The sequence below is a fragment of the Heterocephalus glaber genome, unplaced genomic scaffold, assembly GCF_053883595.1.
Source record: "Heterocephalus glaber isolate CG9 unplaced genomic scaffold, H.glaber_assembly_v1.0 deba00000281, whole genome shotgun sequence".
Classification (NCBI taxonomy): Eukaryota; Metazoa; Chordata; class Mammalia; order Rodentia; family Bathyergidae; genus Heterocephalus; species Heterocephalus glaber.
In genome coordinates, this window is record NW_028258139.1 from 17,601,076 (window position 1) to 17,613,345 (window position 12,270).

At 44.7% G+C, this 12,270-nt stretch overlaps 1 protein-coding gene across 7 annotated transcripts in view; it reads left to right on the forward strand.

Moving 5' to 3' along the window:
- The window catches only part of Fam135b (family with sequence similarity 135 member B), a 318,048-nt gene that overhangs the window by 282,193 nt on the left and 23,585 nt on the right, over positions 1 to 12,270 (forward strand). For all 7 annotated transcript variants that reach the window (XR_002391948.2, XM_004837905.4, XM_087187332.1 and 4 more), the window contains exon 12: positions 7,543 to 7,697. Coding sequence is in view for 6 of the 7 variants with exons in the window: in XM_004837905.4 (XP_004837962.2) it covers positions 7,543 to 7,697 (155 nt within the window). In the remaining variant the exon portion in view is untranslated. The remainder of the gene's footprint in view (positions 1 to 7,542; positions 7,698 to 12,270) is intronic.

Sequence of the window (12,270 nt, forward strand, 5' to 3'; positions counted from 1 at the left end):
TACGTAATACCAACCTGAGGTCTTTTGTACCCTTTTACATAACCTGAATTGCTCCCAGGCTTTGTTCTGTTTCGAAAGTACAGTAATTGCATTTTACCTCATGGTTTCTGAAAGTGAGTGAGACACCAAGAAAAATACATCTGCCTATTAAAATCTCTTGTCTAGAGATTGCTAGAGTCTTTCCCTCCCTCATTTATGCACCCATTCATCTGTTCCAGCCTCCAGCCAGGACTGGCTGAATATACTCTCTAAAATTAACATCAGGAGCGTGAATCTGACAAACATAAGCATAACATTGAGGACTACTGGGGAAATATTGCAACTCAGGAGAACATAAGAAATTGCTGGGCTGGGGATTTAGCTCATTGGTTTCACCGCCTGCTGCGCAAGCACAAGGACCCGAGTTTGATCCCCAGTACCAAAAAAAAGAAATTGCTTTCTCAGAGTCACCACAATCATAGGTTAAACTTGGACAGTTTAGCCACGATTGTGTTCTCAAGGAATGTACCCAGGTGGAAATGATGGCCACAGAGGTCTCCCCTCTCTCTGAAGACCTCATTTGCAATGCCAAGTGCTAAAAAAAGGGACTAGAGGATTCAGGGGGCTTGGTTCAATCCTGATGCCCCAGTGGTGTGCCACGGGTCCTCCATAAAGTTATTTTTCTGTTGTCATTTTTACCTAAATCTCAAATAATCTTAGTTTCTTTATCCATCAATGGAAAAAATAAAACTTGAGTGGAAAAAATAAAACTTGAGTGGAAAAAATGGGAATATCCATGCACATGGAATCCATAGTACAAGCCACAAACTCTGCTCAGGAAATGTTAGGTGCTAATTGATGGGCAATACTTATTGTCCACATAAGACAGTGTGAATTCAGCAGAGAATGAACTAAAGGATGCTGTATGGGTCACTCTTGCAATGGACAGAAAGGCAAGACACAAATTTCTTATTTCTGGTAGGGGCAAGGGAAGAACGAAGAAGTATGGGAAGGATATGCAAACTTGTGATCAGCAGGATATGGCCAGTACTCTCATAAATGTTTAACAGCCAGCTCTCAGAAGACCAAAAAGACAAAATGCTCTGTAGTGTGTACTGATTTCTGTTGTGTGAATGGCGCACAATGATAAAGTTCAGTGTACTCAGGGGTTGTCACTAAATCTGAAGTTGAGAAGGGAGACACACAATTGGCTCTTTCCAGGCAGGGTGAACTGGGCACAGGGCAGTGCTCCTGGGGACAAGGACTGTTAGAGTGATAAGAGACAAGAGTGACATTTGAACAGACTGGGGTAGCAGTGAGTCAACCTTGGCATGAGAGAAGGTTGCTTAGGCTGCTGCAAAGGTTATGATATGGAAATGCAGCATGTTTGAAAAACAGCAAGAAGCCAAGTCTGGTTAGAATGGAGTGAGCAGGTAGGAAATGGGGATGGAGAAAGGAAGGAATAGTAGGGGCAGGGGTGGAAGAGTCTAGCTCATATGGGGCCTTATGGACCAGGGAAATAATCTAGATTTGTGAGAATTTTAGTTAATGCTTTTTTACCTGCAAATGAATTTGGGCCACAGCATTTCAAATCTCATACATAGTTTCACATCTCGATACTGTAACTTATAATACCTGTGACATCAAACTTGTTACCTGGTTACTTAGATGTAAAAGGGCTTCTTTGATTCAGTAACTACTGGTTTAGTGTCTACTACATCCCAGACAGTGTTGTAAGTGCTGACTCTTCCACAGTGAACCAAACAAACTCCTTTTCTCATGGGACTTAGACTTTGGTGGTAAAAGGCATCTAAATAAACAGATATGATACATCAAATGGTAACCAGTTCTATGGAGAAATATGTCTAAAATGTATGTCTGAGTGCAAGAGGGACACATAGTGCTACTTTGTACAGTTGTCAAAGTCTTCACCAACAGGGATAGTTCAGCCAAGATCTGAATCAGGTGCAGATCCTGAGCCCTGTGAATGCCTAGGAGATTATATTTGTCCTACCGATTAATCTTGGAGATTAAAGATGCTTTAAGCATTCAATTAATACTAGTAAAATATAACAGAAATCAGAGACTGGAATAGAAAGGATACTACTCAAGAGGAAGTGGACTTTTGCTAGGTCATCAAGAATAAAGGATATAGGGCCCCGAGGGACAGTGCAATTCAAACTGAGAAAGTTACTAGAGATAAAGGGCAAAGTGCAGTGTTCAGAAGTGAGATATTGTGATGGTGAATGGGGATATGGAATGACAGTGGCTGTGTATGAGCAGGACAGTGCTGGCAGGGAGATCAGAGAGGACACAGCCTCTAGGAGGACGTCTTGTCCCTGTGTAGGGAAGGACCATGCTCTGGAATGGGCACGGACAAGTACAAATGCAAGGTGGCACCAGGGAGTCTCCTCTGTCAGGACTTATCTTGTTCAAGCTTGAACTTGATTGTGTTTCTCAGACAATAGGTCACCACCACTCAGTGGGCTGGGAAATCAACTCAGTGGTGTTGGAACCATGTTTTTTAAGTGAAATAGGGTAGGTCAGGCCAGAGGAATAGGAAGATTTAAGAGGAGTGAGAAGTGTCTGCTGAAATCTTCCAGTGTGTGTGTTTCTAGCACTGTGGGATTGCCACAGAAATGAAGACTACTTCTTGCCATAGGTGGTAATTGTTAAAGCCTGCCAAAAAGTCACTTAAACTGGGCATAGTAATGCATCCCAGTACTGCACATGTGTACATACACACACACACACACACACACACACACATCATTCAGGATGGGGGAGTAACAAGCGCGGTGCGCGTGTTTTCGGTCCTTCCTCTCTCTCGCCAGTGTCCCCTGGGCTTTGCACATAGAGGGGAGGTTTGATAGCAGTATGTGGATGAATGAATGTGGAGATGGAATGGAGAGGGAGACCTGCACTGAGGCATTCGTTTCCATCATATGATAAATGAATCCTCAGTTTGGCTTTTACATTTTCCACCTTGAGAATTCTCACACTGTCTAACATTCTACAGAACTTTCATACCCTAAGATGCTCTGGACGTAGGATTGAATGCAATAGGCATTTACCTCCTTTTATGGTGCTATGGATATTATTCTAGTAAGAAACTGTCCAAACGCTAACAAGCATTGACTCATTTAATAGTCCCATTTACCCTGTGTGGTAGGGACTGCTATTTCCCTTCACTTATACAAGAAGAAACTGGGGGAACCTGTGCTCAGAGAAGCTAAGTAACAGGTTAGACCACATAGCAAGCAGGCGATAGAAACAGCAATCTATTTGAGTCCAGGGACCTCACTCTTAGCCTACTTTCTGTAGCTTCTCTGTATGGCTATTGAACAATGTTCCCTAAAAAACAAAGTAAAATGTGGATTTCAACTTCTGAAATGGAAGTATTTTATGCTATTGAGTTGTACTTCTGGAGTCAGGGTAAATATGCTACTGAAATGTGAAGTGATGAACCAGGCCCTTTGTGGTCTGTAAGACCCTTCCCCGGATTGCTGCATGGAATAAACCAACTGAAACCCAAGGATATCTGCCTGAATACACTCAGTGTGCCCTTTGCCCATTATGCATTCAGACTGGCTTGCAAGCAAGGCACCTGCCCTGAGTGTCATTTAGGAAGGGACCATACCCTGATCACCACCCAGGTATGGAGGTGCCTGCTTACAACCAGGTGGGCGAGGCCAACCCGGGCAGGATTCCTTCCCAGTGAGTGTCTTCCCATTTGTATGGCTCCTGCAGTGGGTTGGGTCAAATGTGGACAGAGAAGAGTGGGAGGCAACAGTTTGAAGAAAGGAAAACAGGATTCATATACTTGCTTGAGGCTTTTTGATGATATGAATGGGAATTTCTCACTTAGTGAATGCAACTCTTAATCCCTAACAAAGTTACTTTACTCAGCTGCTTCCTCTTGCATCTCTCCCTGTCTGCATGATTATTGGTTACTCATGAAGTTCCAGGCAGGCGTTGATCTGGGGACTTTAGACAGAGTGATTTTTTTTTTTAAAGATAGACAAGGTCTCTGCTCTCATGGGACAGAAAAGATAAACTTGGAAATAAGAAGAAGCAATTCATATAGGGCTAAGAACTTAAACGTGGTGCTAGAAATTTATCTGGTGAGTCGAACCGGTGGCTCATTAAGGTGTGGGGTCACAGTGGAACACGTCTGAGAAAGAGATACCCCGGGAGGCCTGGAGGAGAGAACAGAGTCACGGAGGATGTGTAGGTAACAGCAACAGCTGTGCAAAGGCACTGAGGCTGGACAGAGCCTGCATGCTGAGTTGACTGGCTAAGGAGAAAACCACATGGGTAGTTTTTAAGGAGGAAAATGAAGAGTTAAGTCACAGAGATGGTAGGCCTGGAGAATCAGTGAGGGCACTGGGCAGTCAGTCCAGAAATCAGAACTTCCTCCCAGTTTTGCTAATAAGGACCTCACCACTGACTGTTCCCCACATGCTTCCCACTGCTGCCTAAAGCCAGAGCGAAAGTTGCCTCATTCCTTATATATTGTTTAAATATTGCTGTTGCTTGTTGATTGACCTTTGCTATCCCATATTCTTTTCCTCCCCCACAGAACCTACAAACCTCACACACACATGCGGCAATGCACTCCCTCATGTACACACGTGTGCACCCGGCTGCACCCATATGCACACAGGCACAGCCCATACATGAGCATACCTGAATACAGAAACACACATACATACACGCAGGGCAACATACACGCACATATGTCCACACCCACAAACACACACCTGCATACATCACACATGGAAACACCAAAACCACCTTGGTCAGAATTACTTTCTGAAACATGGATTGGCTGTGGCACTTCTTGGCTTAGAGAGCCCTTTGCTTGGCCACTGCCCACAAAGGGCATGGAGACCTTCACCCTCCAGGGTCATCCTCCCAGCTGCTCCCTCTCAGCTGTTCTGCTGGGCCCCACACAGCCTCTGAGCCTGGGCAGCACCCCCTATTTCCCTGCATATACATGTTGGTTAATTCATTTTTCAGCACGCATTCTTGATTGTTCTCTGTGTAGGAGACATCATTCCAGGCACTTGGCACACATCAATGAGCAAAAGAGACAGCACGAGGGGAGACAGATGCTAACAGTCAGTGTTATTCACCAATAAGTCCTGTAGCATGGTTGGTGATAGGTGTGATTAAAAAAAAAAACACAGCAAGATAAGGGGCATTGATTGTGCTTTTGTTTGGAACAAGTGGGGCAGATTGCTGTGTGTCCTATCTGTGGTCTTTCCCTTGGAGGAGAGAGTGTTCCTGGCTGAAACACTTCTCTCCCATGTGCTTTCATCAGTTAGCACCTGGAAATTCCAAAGAACCTGAGATACGTTAAGATACGAAGGGATTAATTAGGGGAATTGAGCCACTCTGTGTGGGCTAAATCCTGCAGCAGTCAGGGGAAGGTGGAAGCATAGCTCAGCCCAAGTCTGAAGGTCTCAGGAGCAAGGAAGCAGTGGTGTAACTCTCAGTGCAAGGCCAAAGGCCTAAGAGCTTCGGCAGCCCACTAGTGTTGAGTCTTGCAGTCCAAAAGCTAGAGATTGCAGCAAGAAGAAAAAGGGAGAGAGAAAAAGACATCGGGGCTCCAAAGCAGAGAGCAAGAATTCCAGCTTCACCTTTTGGCTCCATCCAGGCCCTCAGGGACCAGGTGGTCTCCATCCACACTGAGGTGGTCTTGCTCACTTTGTCCACCAGCACACACGCCAGTCTTCGGGAAGCATGCCACAGACAAACCTGAGTGGTCTTCATTCAGCCAAGCTGCTGCCCACCAGCTACCTTTGCAAGTCCACCCTTTGTTAATGTGACACCTGTACCTATCCCAATAAACCAACTTGATCTCCAAATAAAGACAGTGACAAAGTCATAGTTCTGCCTGCAGCTCTTCACAAGTCCCAGTGCTGTGCACCAAGCCGAGGTAGGCAAAGCAGTGTTGACAGGGATGGGCACTGGTTTCTTTGTGCCCTTTAGCATCCTTAGACATTTTCTTATCACATGCTGCCATAGTTCAGGTACTTAGTCATATCACCAAAGCCCCAAACTCAGGAGGCAGCCTTCCAGTAGGAAAGGACACCCTCCCCATCATAGTTCAGACCTGATTCTCCAAAACCTGCCTGCTACACTGTGGGTCACCTGCTTGGCCACTTGTTTCTTCATGACTCTGTGAGCTATAGACTAGATTCAAGTTCAATTCCAATCTGTCTGCATCATCCTAAGTGCTTTGATGCTCAATTGACAATTTCGTTTTTGAAACAGGGTCTCACTCTACAGTTCAGGCTGCCCTTGAACTTAATATATAGCTCTGGCTTGACTTGAACTCATAGTCCTCCTGCCTCAGCCTCCTGAGTGCTGGGAATACAGCTTGGGCCACCCCACCCAGGACTGTTTTTTAATAAATTAAATATTGAACTCTGGGAGGCTGTGGCAGGAGAATTGTAAGTTTGAACATAGTCTGGGAAATCTAGCAATTTAGGAAATCATCATCTCAAATTAAAAATGAAATAAGGGATGGGGCTATAGCTCAGTGTGAGGGCTCTGGATTCAATTCCAGGCACTGATTAAAAAAATAACGGAAACAAAAGTTCCACACTTGTATGGTGATAAAAAATGCAGAACTGACTGACATAAACCCTATTTACTTATTCAGAGAATACTTAAGGAACTGAATGTTCAGAGAGCTGTGAAGTTGTAGCATCCTTCATGACTGTGATGATGAAAATCCCTTCTCCTTTACTTTTGCAGATTAAAATTCAGTTGGAAAATAAGAAAATAAAATATGCATATTCACTATGTACTAAATTGATATGTATATTAAGTAATATTTAATGTTGTTATACAGCATGTACGTGGATCCAATAGAGTCATGAACATATGTGCATCTCCCTGCACCTGTTGATGACAGCATCCATGACAGCAGCTGTTTTGGGGCTGTGTGGAGCTCCCTGGCCACAAACCTGTTCTGCAGGGAAGGGTGCTCCCTGGCTGCAAAGGGGGAAAGCAGCTTCCAGACTTTAGGCTGATTCCAAAAGTTCCACAGACAGACAGACACGCAGACAGACAGGCAGGCAGGCAGGCAGGCAGAAATCAACTCTGCTTGCTGAATTCTCCCAAATTTTACATGGTTTTGAATTCAAGTGTACCAAAATACATCTCAGGCCCGACAGAGAAGAGAGAGTAAAGGATAATTACTCCAAAGGGCTAACTTAAGATTCCTAGCCCCTTAGAAACTCAGAAGACATTCCACACGTTTGTAACATTTGCTTAATGTGTGTGATGAACAACCTCATGTTTCACCTAATCCTGCAATTTATGGCCTCTAATCCTAGCCTCTGAAGCAGCTCCCAAACAGAGCTGACTGCCTCCCTCTTCGGGGGCGGAGGGTGTGTTTAGGAAGCAGGAAAGTGTGGATGGAGAAGCAGATGGCCATGGTCAGAGTCTGCTAAGAATTTCTGAATGTTTTCCTGGGATTAGTGCATCACAACATCTTTAAAGGCTGTCAGTCTTTCTGGGGAGCTCACCCTGTCCATGTGCCACCAGGATGCAGACACACAGCCAGCTGTCCCTGGATGTGCGGAATTCCGAGTACCTCGCCAGCATGCCCCCGCTGCCTGCAGAGTGTCTGGACATCGATGGTGACTGTAACACCCTGCCAGTCATCTTTGAGGACAGATATGTGGACTGCCCAGTGACAGGTTTGCCTTCTTTTGTTGTTTTCGAAAGGTTCAATGATAAGGCTTTCTGAGATGTGTGTGGTAGCATATGACCTCAGTACTAGCATTCTGGAGGGTGAGGCAGGAGGATTGCCATGAGTTCAAGGCCATCCTGAACTACATAGTGAGACCTTGTCTCAAAAACAAGCAAGCAAACAAACAAACAAACAAACCATGCAAGGCTCTCCAGAGGAGTCTTGGGAGTCATTCTGTGTCCTCAACAGCAGTAGGACCAAATTAACAAAGTATTTCATCCAATCAGAGGGGGAGCAAGAATTAAGGTTAAGCTAATTGTTTACAAAGACTTTTTTTCAATGACACTGGTAAGTTAATCCAAAGGATGAGCAGTTATCGTGAAGGCTCCGACCGTGGTCCCTTCAGAGTGGAGGTACCCAGTCCTCTGTGTTGTTACCACCCAGAGTGGATCCCGCCCACACAGGCTGACTTGGGAGTTGGTGAAGGTCCCTTCTCATCACAAGTGTGCAATTCAAACATGAAATCATCCCCGTTTGAACTTCAGTGGCATTGGGATCAGTTTCTTAGGAAGTCCCTTTTTGATGACATGGGCCAGGCAAAGCACTTTGGAAAGCAGGCTGCAGAACTAACATGAGTGGATGACTCACTTAGGGAGAAAAGAAAGCATGTTTGGGTGTGCTCTTCTGTATGCATATCCAGTGGGGCTGGCACTGCAGTGTGTTACCAGAGCATCTGGACATGTCACACACGTCTGTTCTCTGTCCTCTCCTGCAGCCCTGACCACAGAAACCCTGCAAGGACCAGAATATGCCAGGCTCTCTGCTAGAGGTTTAGGGGCTTTATCTCATTAATCCTGTATGTAACCTCGCAATTTGTACTTCGCAGACAGAAACTGGGGCACAAGGTGTGACAGGGGCCTAACATTCAAAGCCAACTCCCCTGACTCCGAAGCTCATGCTCTCCCTTGCTCTTTCCCACGTGAGGTCTCGAACCATAGTGCTTAGGTGTCCATCATTCAAATGAAAGGTCGCCATGGCTGCATCTCAGAGGCTCTGCACTGTTGAGACATCTAGGTGACTTCCAAGGATAGCGCATCCGTGCAAACATGGGAATTTGGTTCTCACTTATACTCTGACATCTAGTGTCAACCTGATGAATGACAGCTAAAATGCGTGCTGGTCCAGAATCAGCCTCCAGTCTAACCAATCAAAATCAGTTTAAAATAAGGCATTAAGACTTTTCCTTAGATGCAGCATGAGTGTATGTGTGTGTGTGTGTGTGTACACATGTACACATATGTAGTCTTTTTTTCTACAGATACTAATAGATATTCCAGTGAATATAAATCTCAGTCCCTAAGCATATGTGTGAAATCGTATTGCATACCTTTATTTTCTGTCAGTCAGCTTTATCTCTGAGCCTCTATCCCATAACATCCACCAGCAAGTCAGCATCAGTCTCTCTGGGCCTTCACTGCCCTCTGTTTCCCTTTGCCTCACATGTCAGTGCCCTTGAGTGTGAATCAGCAGCAAAACAAGGCTGGAGCCATCTCTCCAGGAACCGTTCACTGCCTGAACCCATTAGCATTTTAGGATCTGCATCTCTTTGCAGCTTGTGTAAAGTGTATGAGGCTGGAATCCTAGCACTCCTGTCTCATTTTCTAGACGAACCCCAGGAAGTCACAGTCAGATGCCTGGCTATCTCCTTGGGCTTCTCTCCATACACCTCCATCCCTACTGGATCCATCCTGTCTCCCAAACTGCTTTAAGAGCATAGTCTATGTCCACCACCAGTGATGTTGGTTTATGAATTGCTTGGATGGTTCTTTCATCCCAAATCAAAAACTTTACCAATGAAGAACTTTTTCCTTTTTCCTGAAGAATTTGATGGCCTTAATATTCACTCCTTGCCACGAGGCTGTCAGAGTTGCAGTCCATCCTTTTGGTGTATTATACCACAGGTAATAAAAAGATTGGGAAAATAGTAATGCTGTTCACGCGCTACCTGATACCATGGCTTGGAACCCCGCTCAGTACCACATGCTAAGCAAACTCTGTCTTCATCCTCTGTAACTGCCTACCCCACCTCCCTGTGGCCCTGTCCCATGGCAACCGAATGGTTTACCCAAGAGTTGGACAGACTGCCTAGATTTGAGTCTTTTTCTCAAATATTAGTAACTGTGTAAAGTTGGGCAAAAGAGGGGTAGTAATTGTCCCTCCCCGGGGTAAGCGTGAGTGTCTTAGTTACTTCTTGTTTCTAGGACAAACTATCAAACACCCACAAGTTAAAGGAATCAAGGTTTATTTTGCTCACAGTTTGTAGAGGTTTCAGTCCATAATCCCATAATTGGGTCGCTCTGAGGTAGGGCCTCATGGCAGAGGGGCATCGCAGAGGGGAAACAGTCAATAGCAGGGTAGGCAGAAAGCAGCAAGGAGCAGGAACAAAGCAGACCTCCCTTTTCCTTTTACCCCATCCAGGCTACTAGCCTATTGGTTGGTGCCACCCACACCCAGTGCGGGCCTTCCCATTATTCACACCCAGAACTATGCTAAACAAACCAGTGAGTGGACTAATTTCGTAGCATACGTCCTTCATCCCAGTATCACAAGCACTAGATCCAGCCAGCTCTGAAAAGCCCCACCTATGAGTGGATGAGGCTTTGAGGGGACAGCTAGATACAAGCCATACAGTGAGCAATGTTCAGGCCCATCCATGGGCAATAAAAAGGCTGGCAGGCTTGGAGCAATGGAGGGTACATATGTGCTCGTACCATTTCATGCTGTAGTAGCTGACTTTGAATCTTTAAATTTGACCCTTTGTTCCTCAGATTTTTGCATAGCTGTATTGATGAAGGTAAATTGTTGCTCCTCTGGTAACCACTTTTCTGCTGCATTTCTTGCCTCTTATCTTAATTTTTTATGACAAGTGCTTTCTGTGCCAAGCATCCACATCTGATCTCTGGAAACATAAATACCAAACTCCTCACCCATTTGTGCCGTGCCTATTGGTCTGTACTCCAGGTTCTCTCGGCCTGGCCAGGCCCACATCTCCTGCTGTGTTCACCCTTGCTGCACACGCTCGGGAGCTCACGCACACCTACCCAGGCTGTGTGAACCAGGGCATAGTCTCCTGTAACTCAGTCTCTCCTTTCCCAAAAAGCTTAAGTCACGTTCCCAAGGGCATTTCCCACATTTTTTATTGTTTTTTCTCGTTTCTTTTTCAAAAAAGAGGATTCATTCGATAGAAATTTCAGCTTCCCAGCAAAGAAAGAATAAAGAGGGAGGAGGTACCAAGATACCTCAGATATACCCTGACCCATCATATATTCCCCTGAACACACATTGTCCACTTCCCGCTCCCAGAATGGACATTTCTTACCATCAATGAACCACATGGGAGGTCATTATCACCCAGAATCCACTTTAATTAGGACTGATCTTGGCTCATTCTGTGAGTGTGGACAGATGTGCAGTGACGTGCGTCCACCATTTCAACATCATACAGAGCAGTGTCTCTGCATGAAAGGTCCCTGTGCTCTGTGTATCATTGCTGCTTGTCCTCTAGTCCCTGGCACCCACTCACCACTTCAGGGTCTCCACAGTTTTCCTGCCACCCACTTCATTTTGGCAAGAGAACAAGCTGTACTTGTGTATGTTCTCAATATTTTGAAAATCCCATCAAGGCAGAGACTGATTTGCTTTGAAAAGTATGCCCACTTCTGCTCTCTGTTCTTTATTCTGCTAGATTTTGCTTCTAGTCTCAGTTCATTTTATGAACACAGTTTGTCAGATATGTACTAACCATAGTGCTAGCCTTGGGGCTATAGAGAATCGTAAAACACAACCTCTTCTCTCTAGCTGAGATATGAGATGAACAAACAGATCATCATGTGGCAGTAGGGTGTATGGGAATTTCCATAGAAAATGTCAGCTTCACTGTATGCTGCGTGGGTAGATCTCTCAGAGGAGGGGAAGTGTGCTCACAACCTCTCCAGCTGCAGAAAATGCATCCAGGTAAGGAAGCTTTCATGTTTTCCTTTACCTGATCAAAACTTTCTCTTAGGGTTATGAGATGATGATGTTCAAAAACCCCAAATGGTATCTCAAGAGTTTATTTCATAACATTCAAAAGAGATTGCATTCATTTAGCTTCCATTAAAACCATGAAGAGGATTTAAGTTTTTCACAGAAAATAAAATTACACACCCTTCTTTTGTTTTGTGTGTAGGGAAACTGTATAATGTATTACACGACCTTCTGGTCAGAGCTGTGGAACAGATAGACTTGCAAAACATTTACTCTTGTTAATTATAATTAGAAAGGAGAGAGGGAGAATGGGAGGAGAGAGGAGGGAGAAAAGAGAGGAAGAAGGAGGAGGAATAGGAAAAAGAAGAGAATTTGAAAATAAAATAGAGAATGCCTTAATATTTATAAGTGTGAATTATTAGACTTTGGTAAGTTTTGCATTAGCAAAATACAAATCAGACATGGACAACCAAGAGTTAGGTCAAGCTTCACATTGATAGGCACAGTTCCTGTAAGATTGACTTCATATCAGACTCCAGAAACTAGCTAAGGCA